Source organism: Nanorana parkeri, unplaced genomic scaffold (assembly GCF_000935625.1).
Source record: "Nanorana parkeri isolate BGI_ZX_2015 unplaced genomic scaffold, ASM93562v1 scaffold153, whole genome shotgun sequence".
In the NCBI taxonomy this organism is placed as follows: domain Eukaryota; kingdom Metazoa; phylum Chordata; class Amphibia; order Anura; family Dicroglossidae; genus Nanorana; species Nanorana parkeri.
Window position 1 is genome coordinate 163889 of NW_017306421.1, and position 20697 is coordinate 184585.

Genomic DNA, 20697 nt, shown 5'->3' on the forward strand with positions numbered 1-20697 from the left:
TGCCCAGCATAGATATGACATTTAAATCTGAGTGTGGCACCATGTTCAGTACTATTACCCCCATTCTCTCCACACAGTGTGGGGTTCTTCAGACCTTACTATCATCATTTAAGAATATCTATGCACAAAATACTTTATCTCTCAACTGAAAAACATTGATGGTTACTGTTCTGTAAAAACGTACCTTTTTAAATATGATCAACAGATATTTTCTTCTACTTGCGCCATTAAAAATGCAATTTTGTTCTCGTCCATTGAGGGACACAGGACGTCATTAACTGGCAGGTTATACTGCCGCATACAGGAGAATTGGACTTTGGCCAGCAAAAGTTGTAAACCAGTCCAAGGTAACCCCTTCCTTTTACCAGCATTCCTTCAGCTCTGCTGGTAGAAGTCTTACTATTTTGCTAGCGTTTTCTTTTCTCTTCAGTCACGTTTTTACTCTACATCACTGCTTGAGCTGGTGTGGGGTTAGCCTGACAGTGACCTTTTAGGCTTTTGGTTCTGCATTAGGTGCTTTCAAGACCCATTTTTGGTAACAGTTTAGGCTTGGAGCAGTTTCCAGATCCATAGCCATTGATATTGCCTGTCTCTGAAGACTTACCCTGTGATTAGGCCGATTGGGCTGAGCTGCAGGAGCTAGCTTGTTGTTGCTCCTCTGGGTGCCTTAAATTTCTCTATTCTGGTTTTACTGTGAAAGGAGTAACCAGTAATGGATGGCATGTCGTGTACATATAATCTAAGCTCTCTTTCTCTTCACTTGGCCACCTCTGGCCATCTGACCCTACACCATCTACTAGCAGTCGGGCTCTGTGAGTACCTGAGGCCTTGCCTCATACCCTGAGCTATCTTGCATCACCACCCCGTGGTTGCAACATGTCTATTTCTACAGAGGGAACAGTCCCTCTGTTTCAAGTGCCCCCAGCTCATACTCCACTAGTGGCTCTAGTGCTGCTTGCAGCATGCCTACTGATGTGGCCAGCATCTCCAGCCTGGAATCGTCTTGCCCTCTGCTCCTAGAGTCTTTGCTATCTTCTGAGACTTCCCTAGCCTTGTTGGGTGTGGCCACCTCCTCTGCTGTGTCCATGGAGGTTTTTACGTCAGTCATGCATGACTTTATAGGCCAAATAGCACAGATGTTTGCTGACTTTGAAAGAAGGGACAACAAGCATGCTCCCGCAGCTTCTTCTGCAGATTCTATATCAGATCTGCCAGTGACCTCTGAGCCATTAGCTACTGTAATCTCTGTCTGATTCAGAGTCTGCCCAGTCCTGTCCAGATTAGCTTGCCCCAGTGGAGTCAGTCTTCTGCTATCACTCCCAAACTAAAGGAGACTGTTTCGGCTCTTATTGCCGTAGTATGCGTCACTTTGAACTTCGGGAATCAGCCCGTTGCTTTCACTAGTGCTGTTCCTAGTTTGGGGTCCTTTAGAGCTCCTAAGACCACCAAAACCTTTCTGTTGCACCCGCTTTCGAAGTCTTTATTGAGATTGACACCTAGGCAGGATGTTTGTGTCTCCCTCCCACAAGCCATTTTTAGCATTTTATCCATTTAAGGAGGACTTTGTTAAAAAGTGAGCAGTGCCGTTTGTGGATTCGGCGGTGCCTCATCTTTACAAAGCAACCACCGTTCTGCTACAAGTTGCACCTCACTTCAAGGAACCCACTGATAAGCGGTTGGAGGCCCTTTTCTAGAGCTGTTCAGGCCCAGAGCTTCCTTCCTACCTAAGGTAGATTTGTCAATTCACCTGAACTGCGATTCACTGTGCAGCTTCAGTTTATCACGAGTTTTTCCTGCACTTTCTGTGGTTCGGGTTGTGAGAGTCTCTCTCAGCCACTGTTTCCCATATGACTGTCATATGTTGGCACTGGAACTGAGAGGATGGTACACATTTTTTTACACATCTTGGAATTGGGCATTGGGCAAATGTTCTTCAAACATTCTGGACCACAGAAAGCACATTGATTGCAAAACCTACAGATATTGACCTGGCCCCTGACCCTGACAAGTACCTTTTTACACCTGCATGACATCACTAAATAAAAAAATTGCTCCTACACCTACTCAATGCGGGCAAAACCTGCATCTCATTAATATGGAAACAGTTTAGCCCCCCTATGCCATCTCAGTGGCTAGCCAAATTAAATAAAATGAGAGATGGAAGACCTTACTCACTCCCTCAAGAACCAGGTTATGCAATTTCAGAAAACATGGCGCTACTGATTGACCTCTTCAGTGGAGTATTAAACCCTTGTCCATAACTCTATTATGAATCAACTCTAGTGCCCTATCTGTCCTAGGCAGCAAAGGAAAATATCACTTTTCCCACAGTCTTTCCTCCGGCCCGCCTAACCCCTTTCTTCTGGCATGCCCATCTGACACAGCGCAACTATACTTGCCAGAAAGATAAAGACTTGTACAAATCCAATTACTTTTATCTATGGTTTGAGTACAAAGACCGAAATGCCTAGTTGAGGTTTCCTCTTTCCTCCACCTGCAGTGTCTTATCTTTGCAAGCATAACTCCAATATGATTATACTTGAACAACTTGTGCTGTGTCACATTCTATTCTGTATGTACCCTGCTGTATTCATAAAAATATGCTAAATACAGAATTAAAAGAAAAAGAGAATACGTAAGCTAGAATCCCTCTTAAAGGAAACAAAATCATCATAAATGGAATTGTTTATTTTCTCTGCAGTCTTCTATTAGAATTACCCATTGCTATGCAGTGCATGGGCCTACCAGAACCATCCATTTGGTTTATATCTAATTGGAAGCCCCTAGTTGGAGGTGAATCTAAAGGAGATTGAATCAGATTATAAAGTGTGCAGACCGTTTTAAAAGGATTTTTTTTTGTTCCCAAATATTTTTAGATCCTGTACCAAATTCTCCACTTATTTATGCTCTCCTGCACACATTTAAAATGGTATTCATTTCTATTTTGCAAAGCCAGGGCCTCTGGAACTGGCCTTCCCCATCCCAGGCCCCAACCATTTATCCTTCTGCAGCGGACAACATAGCAGCAAATGTTTACATTCCAGCTCCGAATGATCTAAAGCATGGTAATGGGGAGTGAAGGGATAAAATGAGTTTTCAGCTTAGCAGGAGTTTTACAAAACCCAAATTCTTTTCCCACGCCAGTACATAACGGAGGGTATGTTTCCTGGGTTACCTTTTTTGTTTCTTTACAGCAGTTAGATCATTTTATGTACAAGTTGGCATTCGGCTTCACCGAAACATTGGGCTGCTTCTTTCCCCTGGCATAAACCTGTAGTATTTATTCATATGTCTTTAGTAGTGATGACATTTTAGTGGTTATAGAGAAGCACATAAAAGCATCACCACCAGTCAGTCATCAGTCACCACCTTTAAAACATGGTACATATTCTTTTAGACTAGGCAAGAGATGCTAACTATAGTATTGCGAAAAGTTTGCCACAAAGGTAACCATATGTGTTACAATTTATTGTACAATCCCCTTTTAGATCTACCAAAAAGTATATAGTGCAAGGGTCTGTGTAATTTGGATATTTTAGGTAGGCCTTCTCTTAACATGACTTTGTTAAATTTAAAGGAGGTTCTACAATCAGCAAGGGTCAAGATTAGAGAAGGGGCAATATAATAGAACACCAATGATGTGAGCTGTGGCCTACCCATCACTTGTAGTTACTAGGGATGCACCGATATATCGGCCGAAATGGCACTTTTGGCTACATGCCGAAAGTGCCATTTTCTTGCCGATATATAGCGGTGCATCCACGCTTTCTCTCCTCTCTGCTGGGCGCTGCTCTGTCTCCAGCGGGGAGGAAAGAAAATGTCACAGGCGGCCGATACTGTCACTGATCAGAGGAGAGCAGTGTGGGCGCAGACAGCCAGCACTGTCACTGCAGGCTGAGCTCCGCTCGCTCAATGACGCAGGAAGGAGAGTGAGGTACAATCACTCAGCGGTCAGTGATTGCTGAGCGTTTGTAAATAGTTGAGGACATTGTATGTTTACTATAACCTCAATTATGAATGAATGGGAGTGATCTATATCCCCTCCTGTTCATTCATAATTGTAGTTATAGTAAACATACCATGTTATCAATGAACAGGAACACTCATAAAGGATTCCTGTTCATTGATAACAGGGGACACAGAAAAAGAGATTGAGGACTCTGTGTCCTCAATCTCTTTTTCTATTTTAAAAGGGAAATATCAGGGGTCTGTTTTAGACCCCCAATATTTCCCCGAAGCCCCTAAGGGCCTGTTCAGGCGGCGTCCGTTTTCTGTGCTGACCTGATCCGTAAGCTCCTGCACTAAAAATGCATCCCAATGTGTTTTATGGGCTACAGTTCTGACGTGCGCAGTCCGTTACGACAGAAAAATACTGCATGTCACATTTTAAACGGTCCGGAAACGTAAAACGCGTCAAACGCACTGCAGCTAACATACTGACAGCCCCACTCCAGCAAAAAAAAAATCTTTTTTTTTGACGAACGCATCAAAAACGCATCAAAAAACACATAGCACCGCGTTTGCTTATCCGGATCTGATCAGGACCTGAAACTCATGTGAACAGGCCCTAAAAGTAAAGAAAAAAATATTTAATAAAAATGAATAGATTAAATATTTTTAAAAATTGAAAAAGTTAAAATAGAGAACATTTTCGGTTTCGGCCTGACCTTCTTCTTCTTCTTCTTCTTCTTCTTCTTCTTCTTCTTTTTTTTTTTTTTTGTCATTTCGGTTTTTAAATTTTAATTTCTGGGCACCTCTAGTAGCTACTGTTGTACACACTTTCCATTCCCATCCTACACTGCTTCTTTTACTTTGTGTCACTGGGCTAGCAGCAGATAAACCCAGTAATTATGTTCAAGGCGTGTTACATCAACATGGGTTTAAACAAGTTTAAAGTGCTATTGTCATGTAGCATTACCAGCCTCTGGTAGTGCATTCAGGTTCATTACTCAAGATGGGGTTGTTCACATAACCTGTAACTTAAGAAAACTGAAATACTGTTCTAAAGCTATTAAGCTATCTGTTTAGTCGCAGGGAGACCAATAAGTGTTTTTCTTTTTTTTTTTTTTTGTGTGTGTAAACCATAAACCCTCCCCCCTACTCCCCATTTATCTTCCAGGAAAACACATGAGAGAGTGTGGCTTTGCTCACCTAAAACATGAAACAAGGTTCACAGACAATAATAGGACAAGTACAGACTTGCTGCCTCTGTAATACGTGCTACCTGAGGCCTAGCAGAAACATCATAGGAACATTAGTTTTGCAAGGTCTTTGTGCGAATTGCAAAAACCCCCAAGCTCTCCATCTCCGATTCTCCCTGGATAGGTGGGATTACAGTGAAGAGGGCTTCCTTTATGATCCTAACCTCCACTCCCTTCCTCCCCCTGCGGAGTGTCTTTACTGGCCTGAGGTTATAACACTGGGCCGTTTACATGATGTTGTGTAGTCATTATGCTGTTTTGCAGTGTCTCTGTCCTGTACCACATTATAAACCTCTTGCATGACTTGTTAGGTATGTTGGTAATAGCCCAGGTTGCTGCAGAGGTAGACAGGAGTCTTATGTGATACTTAAGGTGCCCATACACCTTACGATTATGGTACGATAATCGTATGCGATCGACTAATCGTACGACAATCGCAAGGTGTATGGGGAGTGTACAACCGCAAATACTGTACAATCGTACGACTTTTGTCTTTCAAGCATGTTTGAAAACTTTGGTCGATCGTACGATTATTGCAAGGTTACTGGCGTATCCGTAAGTCAAAAATCGTACGATCTACACTGCTCATGCGCAAACGAAAATACGTGCGGTTGATTACAGCAATTCGTTCAGGTGCTTTTCTTTAATCACGCCTAATTGAACCTTGAGATAATCGGGGCATCATGGGGCCGTCGTATGACAATCGTACGACGGTTCGATCGGACGAATAGTGTCGTCCGATAATCATAAGGTATATGGCCACCTTTACACTGCAGAGTATGTTCATGTGCAGGATTATGGGCAGTGTTGAAACCTGAAGATGTGGCATCATGACTTGTTACTACTGTGTAGTATACTGTATAGCGCGGGGATGAAGAGCTGCAGCTGTGAGTGAAGGGCTCCAGTCACACACCCATCCCCATCCATATACAGAACGCCTTCCAGTATGTGAAAAAGTACAAGGCTTTTGCAGAATGGACGAGGAGGTGGCAGGTATGCAACTTCACTGCTTCAGCTCTTCATCTCCACAGTGCTAGAAATACCGTGTTCTGTATAGTCCCACCCTAGTAAGTTTATTTCTCACTCATCTGCTGTCCAGGAAGATGACTGGGGAAAACAGTTACCCGGTAACACCATTTCCATGAATCTTCCAAGACAACAGGAAATTCCCTCACATTATATTAAGGTTTTAAACAAATTCACGGTATGCTCTACTGTTTGCCTTTCAATCTTTAATTTACCTGAGGTATATATAATGTCTTGTTTTAAGTGGCGAAGCCACACTCTGAAGTGCTGTCCTGGAGGATTCCTGGATATTAATCAGGTAATGTAAGTTTTGGGGTTTTTTTGTTTTTTTTTTCTGACCCTTATTTTGTACAATAGCTGCTAAAAGATTTTGTCATGAAAGTAGACCATTCTTTCAGTATACATTTTGCAGATAGCCACTTTAAAGGCATAGCTCATTGAGCTATATTTTGGCACACCCTGGCATTTTTTCAGTATGCTAAGGGGGTCTGGTCTAATGTCTGGTCATGGTGTTTGAGTATGGCCTATTTCTACAGTATGCTACAATGCAATACAGGGTGGTTCTATGTAGGATACGGAGGCCGCATTTTGCATTTTGGGATGCAATGGGAGTGTTACTCTGTGTAAACCTTTCCTGAAACTACCTTCTTATATACTTCATGAGCCAAGAATCTAGGGGGCTCCTAGGGAGCCTTATTGCATTGATTTGGCAAAGCAAAGGGACTGGTGGTGCTTAGTTCCTTGAAAAGTTGGTTTGTTAATTCCTTGGCTTCGGACTGGACAAAACGCTCAAGGGTACAGGCAGACAGACATGCTTGCTGGCTTGCATACTGAGCAGACCACTATAAACCCAACTTTGTTTTCTTCTACGCATAGCAAATGTTACAGTGCAGCACATTTACCAGACATGTACATAAACCTTTACTGAGGTGAATTCAAACTTCATTTGTGAGCTTTCAGGCTTTTTTAACAACAAGCCTGATAGGGAGGATATTGTTTTAAAATGGGGTGCTATTCACATGACATTTGCAACACAAATGTAACGTACTAAAGTTGTTTCTGTGTACAGCCCCTCCAGCTCCTATGTACTGAGTGGTATTGCAGCATCCACATAGCGAAGCATTAAAGGAGAACTATGGGGTCAGGGTTTTTCCCCATAGTTCTCCTTGGGGTAACGGGAGGACACAAACTAGCGTCCTCCCGTTACCCTAAGCTCAGTATACCGCGACTGAGACGCCGCACCTGGAGCGGATCCCGACTTAGATGACGGGATCCGTCCAGCTGCGTGAGTGACAGCTGGCTCTGCCTATCTAGAGGCAGAGCCAGCTGTACCCGCCCCCTCCCCCGTCCGTTCCGCCAGTCAGCGCTGGCAGATCGGAGAGGGGAATCCAGCCCCTCCCCCTGTCACGGCAGAGAGCTGTGACAGGATCGAAAGGTGAGGGAACCCCATATGTGTTCTCTCACCTCCCGATCTACTGAGCCGACCTGTGACAGTCTCATTGTCACAGGTCGGCTTAGAACTATGAGGTGAGTGGAAATCACTCATGTCATAGTTCTCCTTTTAAGCTCTCATTTTATCATGAAGGAAGAAAAATAGTATCTATAGTGTGGTAGACTGTTTTAATATAAAAAAAATTATTAAAGAAATTTTAATTAGATTTTTTTTTTTACTTCTGTCTTAGACCCCAGCTGGAGTGCTTTCTTCCTCCCTATATGTGTAAAAAGAGGAATGGATTATTGACCGCTTTTATTAATAGAGGGAATCGCCAGGCAGGTTTTGAACAGACTCTACTTCACTCCTACAAAGAAGTTACGGAAAATAAAACTTGTGAAGAGGGAGAAGCTACAAACTGCAAAGAGTATCTGAAGAAGTGCCATGAACTTCCCTATTATGGGTTTGTATTCATACTAAAAATTTTGGCAAAAAGGGGAGGGACAAGAAAAGAAAGTGGCATGATGTGAAGAGAAAGTGTATCATATTTTAAATGGAGTTTCTACTTTGGAAAAGTTTAAAAAAATTGCTTCACCTGAAATGCATGTCAAGCTCAAAAACTGACTGTTCCATAGACTCACACCAGCAGCATGGAGAGAAGTGGATGTTGGTTACATCTAAGGAGAGAGCAGAGCATTGCAGTTGCCTGGAAAATTTATTTTAAATAAAAGCCCCAGTCCCAGGTACAAAGATAGAGATATATAGATAGATAGAGATATCGAGAGAGAGAGAGATAAACAAACAGCTGTTTCTGCAATACTTGCATTCTCTCTGGTGATGTCATCCACAGCGACCAACCTGGAGTTGTTCTTTAAGGCCCTTTTCATAAAGATGTCAAAATGAGGAATAAGCCACACATTCCTAGTGCCCACTGAGCTCCCTAAAGTGCTGAGCAGAAGAGATGTGTTAAATCAAAACGACACTTTGGGGTCTATTTGACTAGACTCAGTTAGATGGAGCTGAGGAGCATAGGAATTTCCTATGCTCCTTGACTCCAACTAGTGGCAAGAATGCTGTGCATATGGCTGGGCATAAGATTTATAAATAGGCACCTCCGTGAAGTGTATACTTTGAACTACAACATGTAAGTACACGGTTAGGTTAGAGGCAGAGTCCAGTAGGAAAGATATTTTTAACCTTAAAAATGTCTGTAGCAATGTTTTCCTGGCTCTGTTCTATAAGGTCATAATGTCCCAGAGTTAAAGTGACACTAAACTCAGGAGTTAAATCTTAAAAATGCACCCAAGTACCTTAACTAACTATTCTTAAGAATGTAGTTTGTGTATCACTCAGCTGTAGATCATCAAATCATCTCTGAATTGGTGCTGACACTGTCCTTCTTTCTAGACGGTGGCTACTTTTGTTCCTCATGGTCCCTGTGTGTGTTGTAAAGTAGCCACTGCCCCAAGCTTGCTCACGTGATGAACTACAATCTCACATTTAGTTAGACTATGACTTCAATACAAATTGGCTATTACAGGAGTGATCTTGGAGCGGTGACTACTTTGCAACAGGGACCATAAGAAAACAAAAGCAGCCACCCTCCAGAAGGAAGGACAGTGTCGGCACAAATTCAGAGATTATTTGAGGATATACAGCCGAGTGATACACAAATAAGCTACAGTTAAAGTACTTCAATGGATTTTTAAGATGAAACTCCTGAGTTTAGTGTCACTTTAAGTGTACATTGCACTTTATAATTCTTAGAATTCTTCTTTAAAACAGGTGCCATCTTTGCCCTCATCTTACCCAAAGAATGCTTGCAGGTTCCTAGAGCTCCCCAAAAAAGTTTGGGTTTTTTAATCGCCTTTGAGTGAAAGCAGGAAACCCTTTACATTTTTCCCGACAACTGTTGTTGTTTTTATACAGTGTGACCTGTTGTGTATCTACAGGTGTGCTTTTTTCATGGGAGAAATTGACAAACCAGCACAGGGCTTTTTGAACAGAACTGGGCGCAAGACTGTGACAGTTGCTATCAATATGGAAGGCGTGTCTATTATTGATCGAAAGGAAAAGGTATTTGAACTTTGTGTACTTGTATGGTGTGTGATTGAAGAGATTCTGTCACCCGTACAAGCAAGTGAGAGTCAATGTTTTCCCTTAAGCCTACTGTATACCAAGAGGGATGTCTGATCTCAGATTGAGACTATCTAAGCCAAGACCGTTTTAAATTAAGTGCATGCAAAAAAGGTGACAAACAAAATTTAAAATGGGTTAAAAAGCACAAAGCTGCCATGGGTAGCTGACATTGTTGAGGCCGCTAAAGATAGGCCTCAACCGCTATATGGCAGCTGGAAGTTTTACCTTCCAAACTCATCAACTATTATTTTGTTTGTTTTGCTTTTTGCTTTTTTAGAGTGCAGATATGCCCTAGTTTATGGATGGAGAAAATGCCGAGGTACAGGGACTGATACCAGGATTAGGGGCAAAATAAAATTAGCTTAGAATGTATAAGGTTACAATGTTCAGGTTTAAGGGTCTATGTTATGTCCAAACACCAATGTATTTTATGGTATGGTAGCTAGTACTGTGTCCATTTTTAAACCAATTGACTTATAGGTAAACAATAAAACAGCTCTGACAATATCCTGTTCTTTGTAGCAGTGATTTCAGATTTCATTCCAGTGTACCATGCACTATATTTTTCAGTATGTTTTTGTTATGTTTTACCATAATTTTTAATCCTAATTTGCAAAACCTCTGTGCACTTCAAAAAGGCCCAGTCCTCCCCAGTACTGAAATCTTGCTTTTAAAATTGATACCTTTATGCTGAATCACTCCCTGGCATTCTAAAATATCAAAATGACAAGGCTGAGACCTCCCAAGCTATGTCTCTTCTCTTGTAGCAGCATGATTGCCATTCTCTTTTATGCACTTTTCCCTGATGGGCATAAAAGTGATAGTCCTTTGTAATGGCCACAGCCAAGGGTGGAGCTGGGAACTCATGAATAGAGATTTCTCCCCCAAGGTCTCTGAGAGGTATATGAAATTGTTGGATCATTTCAACAGTTTCATATAATGCCCAGAGTTGTAGGAATTTGATTAGACAACCATAGATGCATGTACCTACAAAAAAACTGATGTCCAAGCTATGAAATATTCCCAACGTTGCTATTGTAGTTGTTACATTAAATATATTTGCATTGACTGCATACAATATATGGATAAAATCAAACGTCTATTACTGAGTTTTATTTGATAAATTTCACCAAAACATCTTGCTTTCGTTGTCTTTTTACAGCATGTCTTAATAAGTCTGAAGTATTCAGAGCTGTCCTGGGATCACACGTATCCAGATAGAGAAGAACATATTCTGTGGTTGGAGTTTGATGGTGATAATGAAGGAACACCGGTTAACAAGCTGCTGAAAATATATTCCAAACAGGTAATATTACAAGCTTAATATAGTCTTTATATTGTATCGTACTTATTAAGCTGCAACACTGCAGCTGGGAAAACGATTTAGGATACATATATACCGTAATACATTTTTCTGAGAAAAAAATTTAACTTAATATCCACAATATTAATGGAAAGGAAAAGTCATGGCCAACTAATAACTGAATGGATTGGCCTGCCCGGTTTATATATGGTGTGAGTTTAGAATCCTTGGTGTGAGTTTAGAACTAAAGAGCTTATGTCTATAACAGGCTTCGGACAGTGTCACTTGCTCACCCTTTTAAGGGCTTGTTTCCACCAGCCCGCACGTCTACCGCAATGTCCCGAGGCCGGAACACAAGGGATTGCATTCCTAAAGTCTCCTTGCATTCTGCACGATTTTTTATGATCGCACCACACTGGAATGCAGGGCATTTTATTACCGCGCGTTCCTGTGCGGCCGATCATACTGCGTACGGGGGAGCGTGTCTGCTGTGCCATTGACTTGCATGGCACTGCCATGTCCCCTCCCGCCCCAGAATGCAAGGAGACTTTATAAATGCGATCCCTTGCATTTCGGGCACAGGACATTGCGGTAGACGCGTGGGCTGGTGGAAACAAGCTCTAAAGGTTTGGTGTATGCAATAATGTTTGTTTCCTGTGAAAAAGAAGAACACATGATCCTTCACTTGCAAGAGGTTCTCCTTATTGAAATCTCCAACAAGGCTTGAGATTGCTCATACTGTTTCACATATACTGTGCAGCTGTCACAGAAGACATCTGAATCTCTTGCTTCTCTTGAAAAATATAATATAGTGTATAGCATATAGTGTATAGCAAAATATAATATAGTGTATAGCAAACATTAGTTTCCAGGAATCTGGACAAATCGTTGAAGGTGCATTCCAGGAAAATGTAACCTGCAAATACATAGAGGGACAACATCTATTTGCCCATGGTCTTGTTTTTTTTTTATTTTCTATCCTGGTATAACTTGAGAAAAGCAATAGAGCTGCAGCTAACGATTATTTTCAAAATTGATTAGTTAGCCGATTATTAAGTTCGATTTAAAAAGCTAACTTGTTGTGTAACAAGTAGTTACACAACAAGTATTAAGTATTTTAATTGTCAATAGCCTGGTGTTCTAATCCCTAGGCTATAATTCTGCAAGCCAAAGACTTCCAGTTATTTCCCCTTGCAGCTTCTCTACAGCCTAATATTGTCTCATTGTGTACATTTATGGTCATTCAGGAATAGGTTTTTGACTCCCTTTTTTTTTTTTTACCATCACTGTAGCCTAAAAAAGCATTACATGTAGTGAGAGCTATACCCAGAGAATGAGCTTGTAGAAAATATCAAAGTCCAATAGGTATCCCACTGCACTCCTTACTAGGAACCCCTTGAAGGTGGGTGCTGAAATGACTGCAGATGGCGCAGCGAAATCAGCGAAGAAGCAAGATGTCGCCAGCACACCGGAAGGACAGGTCTTTTATTGATGCGTATTATCACAATGTCACAATGAAAGCAATGTTTCGGGGCCTAGCAGGGTCCCATTAATCAGACTCGGTATGACTTCCTACTGATGAAGGGTACCCTAGATGGCCCCAAAACATTGTGACAATATGCGTCAATAAAAGACGTTAATTTCACCTGTCCTTTCGGTGTGCTGATGACATCTTGCTTCTGCAGAGAATATCAGACAAAATGCTGTGGTGCCACCCAGAGGTCCTCTGACAGTCCTGTTCAGTCTGAGAAGGGGAACATTTATACTATTTGAATTAAAGTGAACCTATCATGAGAGAAGTGTGTAAGCTGTCATTGCTGGTCTCCCTCTGCCTTTATCCAATTTACTGCAGCCAGTGTTTCTTGTTGGTTGATTGACAAGTGCTTTTAGCAGCTAAAACAGTCTGCATCAGAAATGGCAGCCCCTCATGACTGTGTCCCCTGAGGAACCATTCACATTTTGCTGTTTTGGTGCATGAATAGGCTGTCAACATAATGGAGAAAGTGCACTGTAATGCATGGTAGCTCATTACTGTGTGTTTTGGTGGCTGTTGCAATCAAAATGGATGGCACCACCATGTGTTTACATGTGTTAATGTGCATTATGGTAATGTGCCTCAACCACAAAGTGTGACTTCAGCTCTTACTGCATTCTCAGTCAGTGATCTGGAGCAAGTGTATAGATCTAATATTCTAACCCTTTCTTTGACTTATTTGTTACATCAGGGTCTGTGACTTAGACAGAGGAAGGACACTGTAATTTGAGGCCAGTAATAGCATCCTTTTGTATTTCTCATAGGCATGAAGAGGAAATTCAGACTTTATCTTAGTGGCAATGTTTTTTGGAGAATAATTTAATTTCATTGAATTATTTTGGTTCTTGTCTGGAGCTGCACCTAAAGAACATACTGCTCTGGTTTATACTTGTACAATAATTCTGTTTTGTTTTTTTCTAGGCTGAGCTGATGAGTGGTTTGATTGAATATTGCATAGAACTTAATCAAGGTGCGGATCTGCATTCTCCAGACTCTGCTCCTGGGAGTTCACCAGTTTCTGAGAAACGCAACAAACTACACAGACAGGAGAGTGTTCTTTGTAACCGAATCAAGCATCTCACCACTATTGATTATGTTGATGATGGTAAGGCATTCAGATGTAGGTCTGATTTAACTCTTTGATCTTATATGGTTTTTGTTGACTAGTTGTACATCACAAGGTCCTGTTTTGATAAACAAAAAGCATATATGCAGAGATATGTACATAGCTCTGAATGTTCACATTAACCTCTTGCCGTCCGCCCGTAGTAAAAAAATGGACGGACGGCACTGCTGCATCTGCGGGTTGCCGTCTCCAGACGGCAATTTTTTTCTGCTCGCGCGCGCCCCCTAGCGGGCACGCACGGGCAGAAAAGACCCGATCAATGCACACACCCGTTACCGGGTGTTTCACATATAGGCGATCAGCGGGTCCATAGCCCGCCGATCGCCTATATGTGCTCGTTCGCGGCACCTTTTATAGGCCTGGATGGGAAGGGGGTTTAACACCGCGGATGTCAACTGGTTAAAGGGTCCACTAAAAACCATTATTGCAGTATTTAGTAGATTTAGCTTTATATATGACTTAGGTCTCCAACAGTGAAATGTCTGTATCTGATTTCCAAATTCCACTTACCTGCTGCACCTCTTACTAAAGGTTATAGGGTTAAAATGTGTTGCCTTCACCAAAAACTAAATATAATCGCTTCTCGGCCTTTTGGCTAAGTGTAGTATCTGTTCTTATCAGTTTTCGGTGGCGAAAATAACTGTCCTTCCGGCGGAGGATGGTTACTTAGTACTCGCTGAAGTGAAAGAGCGTTTGGGGCGGCTTCCTGTGAGAGGGGAACCGCTCAGTACATGGCTTTCTGACTGAACAGATGCGAAGCTTGGTCGAGTGTTCAGGGGCGGCAGAAGCCCGTGGTGTTGTGCCCCCTGGGGGTGGCGTCCCAGGGGTGCTCAGAAAGTCACTTGGGTATGGGACCCCACATGACTCACTGTAGCACTTGGTCACACACCATATTGCTTATTTCTGCACGCCTCTTGGTCAGGCCTTATGGCTAGTCCGGGGCAATATTTTTGCACTCCGGCCCCTAAGGCCTGTCAGCGTGGTGCACTGGCACTTTAGATTTATTTATGCACTCCATGCACGTTTGGTACTTTTTTATTTTTAAATTTGACCCACAGATGCTGAAGGTGCAGGTTTCTTCGGGGCCTATTCCTGATGCTGGGAGGAGATTGTGTGCCTCCTACGGGGTTCTCTGTCTCCTCCCACCCAGGAAGGGGGTCTCTCTTCGGGAGAGCCCCCTTGCCCAGTACTGTGAGGGACCTGTTGCGGCAGGTGCCCGAAGGATCGGGGTCCACTGGCCTTCGGGTTGGTGGACCAACAGTCTCAACCCCTGTCAGGAGCCTTGCGCCCCGGGGGGTCGGGAAAGTAGGTCCCTTCTTTTGAAGGACCTTGTGCACGTTTTTGTGTGCTGTGATTTCACGGTTCACTTTTTTTGTTCACAGGGGGAAGTTTGATGCACGTCCACGGGTTTCAAAAAAAAAAATATCTGTTTTAAATGAACTGACCCCTTTAAATCTGTGTTGCTATTGGATTGACCTACACAGCATTTTCCAAGCACTTTTTTTAGGTGCAGCATCCATTAAAGCTATTATTTTCCAAATGTTGTAGATGTCATTAACACAGACGTGCAATCGAACTCTTAAGTGTGTTTTCTTATTTGAGGGTGTGAAGCTATGGGAGTAAATGGAACCCGCAACCCAAGAGCTTCCTAGCCATATATGCGATTGATCAAGTGGGCATAAACCTTGCTTTGTGTCATTTAATCATGCATAACATTTTTTTTCCCCCAGGCACTGAAATTAAACGAGTGAAGCCCAAAAGAGCCGCATCGTTTTTCACTCGACCGTCAACCCACGGCTATGCATCTGTGCTGCCTGCCGACAGCTCTGGTGAAAGCTGACCAACTGCAGCTAGTAAAAGCAAAGACCAAAGTGACTTCACTGAACATTCTTATCCACTGTATGGACCAAGCCAAAACAATAGGGGGCCTTAGTTCAGGTGCCTTACGTTGCTGTTGTACCTAAAGGGAATGGCTCTTCAAGAATGCAGGATAAAACATTTGGGCAGCCAGGTTTACAGTTAATTTCCAAAGTAGAATGCAATTTCTTACATAGTGAAAACTTTTGTCTTATGACTAAGTTTGATCATTTTGTGGCAATGAGAATGTGGCTTGTTGTTGGGTTTTTTTTTTCCACCCATTCAACATCTGCACCGGAAAATGGTATCTGTACTGGAAAATTGTATAACAACAATCTTGGTATGTTTTTCTTTTCAGGTCTAATATAATGTAATACTGCATTATGGCCCCTAGATGGAGCTGAGGAGCATAGGAAATAATCTAGCTGCCATAATGGGGTAATACCTGATAAGAAAATATACTAAGAGCGTTCATTTTTTGCCTCTATTTGCACAGAATGAACATTCTCAGAAATTCATAGGGCGAATGGCTCTGCAGATTGTTTTTAAATAGACTCCTATGTGTTGTAATTCCATGATGGCATCTCAGTTAGGGCTTGTGTACAAAGGCAGCGCTGTTAAACAGTGGCTTTTACTTTTGAACACAGCGCAGCTCAAACACGTGTTTGAATGCAAAAGGCTGCGTTTTGACCTGCAGTGCAAACGTATCTACAATAGGAAATGCTGCGTTCAGAGAAACACTAAGCCGGTCAAACGCAGGATCACAACTGTTAATTTACACTGTACCATTGAGGTAAATGGGAATCTGCTGACCTGCGTCTGATGTACATTGCAAACATAGGTAAACAATGCCATTACACACATGACCTGTTGAGATTTATGAATGATTATAGGGAAACTATCTTCTGTTGTAAACCAGAAGGATGAAAAATGTAAGTATTACTAAAGGCAACATTTTTTTTTTAGATTTGGATAGAGTTGTTAGGGGTTAGAACCCTTGTCACCAGGAATAACATTTTGGGATAGCACCAGAACAAGTTTTGAGGGGAAATCTTCCAAACAGTGAAATGCTTGTTTCCATGACAACTGTTTTAAGAGGGGATTTCCCTCACATTGTTGAGTCTACAGGACAGGAAGTGAAGAGAAATCTACCTAATAAGATAGATACATCCCCCATATAACACAGATTGCAACTATTAAAAAAAAGACCGTGATTTTAACCCTAACCTACTCTATCCAAAATGGGGAAAAAAAATTTGACTCTAGATATACTTTATGGCATTGTTGATTTTCTGTTAAAAATCATCCATAATGATTTCATTCACATGAAAAACAAGGAATTTCAGTTACAGATTTGTTAGGAGTAAGGACAACAAGGCCTTATGAATATGTTGGAATAGGTGGTCATATTTCAATGAAAATGTCAGAAAATAGGAATAACTTCTGTCTATACACATAAGAGATTAGCTGGATGTAATATGAATATATGCGCTGTATATACATATATTTAAGCACCTGTTCTAAAATATAAAAAATGTATGCTATTGTAAACAAATATGACAACATTTCAACAGTGAACATGTCCGATATTAAGGTGGACCTGAACTGAAAGTAAAGATTTGTTCGATACAGGGAGCGACTAGAAATGTTAATTGTGCCAAAGCAGTACCTTGAAAAATTTACGTTTTGTCTTGAATTCCGCTTGAAAAATCCAAGTGCACTTCCTGTACCTTCCTGTGCCTTGAGACTCATAGCTGTGGAGCTGCAGTGCGAGATCATTGAAGACACTGTTGCTTCTGACTGCTAGTCTTGTGAGATTTGGAGTCAAATTTGGTGATGCCGCTGTGCTTTATGCTGGAGAGGTATCTGTACCAGGAAGTACAGGAATCTACCTGATTTTGCTTCATTTATTCTGTGGATCTATGATTTCTGCACCTCTTGCTTTTTGAATATTTCTCCATCAGATCACTAGTCAACAGGGGTACAGCTCGAGAAAGTCCCTGCTCTACCAAGATGGCTCCCTTCACACAAAGTAAAGCATGGTAAGTCAGCAGTGGGGAAAAGATCAGCTCCACGGCAATAATGATGACTAGCCCTTTTGCCTTTCACTTTCCTTTATTTGGGGCACAACTTCCACAGTTCAGGTCATCTTTAGGTGTAATTTAGAATGCATTAATGTGGAACTTTTTTCAGTTGTGATTGGTCCAGAGAAGTTGCGCATAATGCTTTGCCAACTACATCCGGAGAGAGGCTGGGGATGCTAAAAATGTTAGTTTTATTTCTGCACTATACTACTGTCAGCCATGAGCTTCCGCCGCTCTGACTGACGGTTCTGGTTAGTGTTCAGTGAAGAAGAGAATAACTCACTTTCCCCCTCCCATTCTCCTTATCCAATCACAAATGCAAGGCTCTCTTTGAGTGGACAAGGAGAGAGGAGGGGCAGGTAAACCATGACATCTCCTCTCATCCATTCACAGAACACCTTGTATTTAGTGAAAACAATACAAGGCCTTTTGTGAAGGGATGGGGAAAAAGGAAGGGAAGAGAGATCTACTCTCCTTCACTGTACACTAGCTGGAACTGTCATCCTAAGCAATGGAAGCTCACTGACAGTAGTATCGTGCTGGAATCAAACTAACCTTTTTAGCATACTGATATGCCCACTGGACCTAGTTGGCAAAGCATTACACATAACATCTCTGGACCAATCACAAGTAAAGTTTTTTTTTTTTTCTTTCCGTTGGAGTCCCACTTTAACATTAAAGAGATACTTGTTTTCTCATAAAGACACAAATGCACAGTTCCAAAAAAAAGCAGCTTTCAAAAGTGCCAAATAACTATAAAAGCATATAGTACGGCTTAACTTTTTGTTGTTTACAAAAATATTGTGGAACTGAAAAGACATCCGTGAACATAGTCAATGTTTAAATGCTACAGAGTCAGAGTTTTTGTTTTTTTTCTTCCCACGTTTGTGTATATTTTTGTTTGACCTGGGGAGGTATAATGGGACATTACTGTGCTACTTCCTGGAAAGATGGCATATGTCAGTTTAAAATATCCAAGTTCAAATGTCCGTTAAAATATCCTACTTCATGAGAACTTGTTGTTCTGTAATTGCCATTTGTATAAACATGATTTATAAGTAAATAAAAATGTGCAGTACTACACCGGATCGTTTGTATCATTAAAAATTCCAAAAATTCCAAATATTTATTGAAACTAAAAAGTAAAGTGTGTTTTTTTTTTTTTCTCTCTCTAATGGTATACAGTCATATTCTATAAAGTACAACTCCAGTTTTTTGTTTTGTTTTTTCTTTTTGAAGAGGGCTAGAACCTCTCATGTATGTATTGGGTGTTCTGCTAACACAGTGAGTCCTGCCATTTTGTAACCTCTAAGAATTTCTGGAGATATTTCTGAGCTCTTATTAGACTTTGTACATGTATTTATTGCTGTTCCCTGTTGAGGAAATTTCTGCAATGTGGGCAGAGATGGCAAAAAAATTTAAGTAGAGTGGGGAAAGGTTGGAATCTCTGTGAGGGTTTATTATTGTTTGTGTATTCATATGTCACTGACACCCCCCACCTTCCCATTGTTTCCTGTCCTGATCAGGACTTCTAATGGAGTCACAGACAGAAACAAGACTTTTGTTGAAGAAGCCGGGTGGAAATTTGTTGGCTGAACAGTGTCTGCACCCAGTCAGATGCGGGCACTGTTAGAGTATTCAGCAGCCGTGGGTGCAGTGGCTGCTAAATACATTAGCCAGGGGGGGCTTCCTCTTGCCACAATGTTTTAGCATAGATGAGGAAATCCTAATGTCTTCTCTTGTTCGTGCCCCAGTAAGACCTCCCACTGTGAGCACAATGTGTCCACACCCATAATTTGGCATGTCACGCATGTAGCTTATTACAGAAAAATTATTTTGGATGGGGGGGGTGGGGGCTTGTTAAAAGATGATTAGCCCGGGGTGTGAGATATGCTAGGTACGCCACTGATACAGAGCACCCTAGGTAATGCCCGCATCTAATGCTGAGCCTCCATTTAAAAAAAAAAAACCTGAAATGCGGTCAGGATTGGGGGGCACCAGGGACATAGTCAGTAGCAGTAGACTATCTGACTTGCAGCAACTTCTAATGCACACGGTGGAAATCTAGTTGTACAGTAGCAGCATGAGAGCCAAGCTCTTCACAAAGGGTGTTTTACAGAGGAGGAATAGGGGTTTAAAGTCAGTGGAGGTGGTGGGGAGTGTGTCAACAGTACTGTGGTCCACAAAACTGCTGACACAGTCCCACCACCTCCACTGAGGTGGCCCACAGACTGTAAAGGTGATGGGCTGGATCCATAGTGAAACAGGAGGAGTGTGTGAGTGAAATTGGGGACAATGGAGGTTGAAAAGGAGACATTCAAGCAGGTTATTAACAGGGACTGTGTCATTAAAAACAATGGAGGTGTTGCTGGGAGATGGGGCAGGGCTTTGTTGCCGGGTTATGTTTACACAGGAAATGGGGCAATGAATATGAGATTACCACTGGACCAGAGTTCTAGTTTGTCATAGTGCACTAAATACATGTAAGGGATCATCCCAGTTGCGCTGTAGACTGGATGCTGAGGGGTTCATGTACATGGCATGGAATGGTAATTACACATGCACTGGGTACTGGCATCTGGGGCATTAATGTGCATAAGCAATATAATAGGTGGTGAGAGGTAGGGGGTCCACCTACATGAGCTGGGTGCTTATGGAATAGCATACATGCCTGGGGACTGAGCGCTGAGATGATAACACACATAGGTTTAGGAATGGGTATTGAGGGGTTATCACATATGCTGGGGACACAGTACAGAGAGGTTAACACACCTGAGCTAGGAAGAGGGCATAATGGGTTTAACCCTTTCACTGCCAACAGTGTATGCCATACGTCGCTGGCAGCGGGCCACTGTAAACAGACTCAGCTGTGTAAAGCCCCCCTTTGTGATAGCAATGAAGTAAAGCAAAAACAAGTTTTAAAGGTAAAATAGAATACTTTTTTTTGTATTTTTAAATGTAAAGTCCCCCATGAACACAAGCATATTAACGTAAG

At 41.9% G+C, this 20697-nt stretch overlaps 1 protein-coding gene across 2 annotated transcripts in view; it reads left to right on the forward strand.

Annotated features, from left to right (window-relative positions):
- FRMD8 (FERM domain containing 8) overlaps positions 1-20697 on the forward strand; it is a 46244-nt gene that overhangs the window by 13088 nt on the left and 12459 nt on the right. Inside the window, exons 7-11 of one of the 2 annotated variants that reach the window (XR_001941121.1) lie at positions 7910-8122; positions 9612-9735; positions 10961-11104; positions 13557-13740; positions 15492-15779. Coding sequence is in view for 1 of the 2 variants with exons in the window: in XM_018554306.1 (XP_018409808.1) it covers positions 7910-8122; positions 9612-9735; positions 10961-11104; positions 13557-13740; positions 15492-15601 (775 nt within the window). In the remaining variant the exon portion in view is untranslated. Of the gene's footprint in view, positions 1-7909; positions 8123-9611; positions 9736-10960; positions 11105-13556; positions 13741-15491; positions 15831-20697 lie in introns of those variants that run through there. The other variant, XM_018554306.1, reaches the window with a different exon arrangement.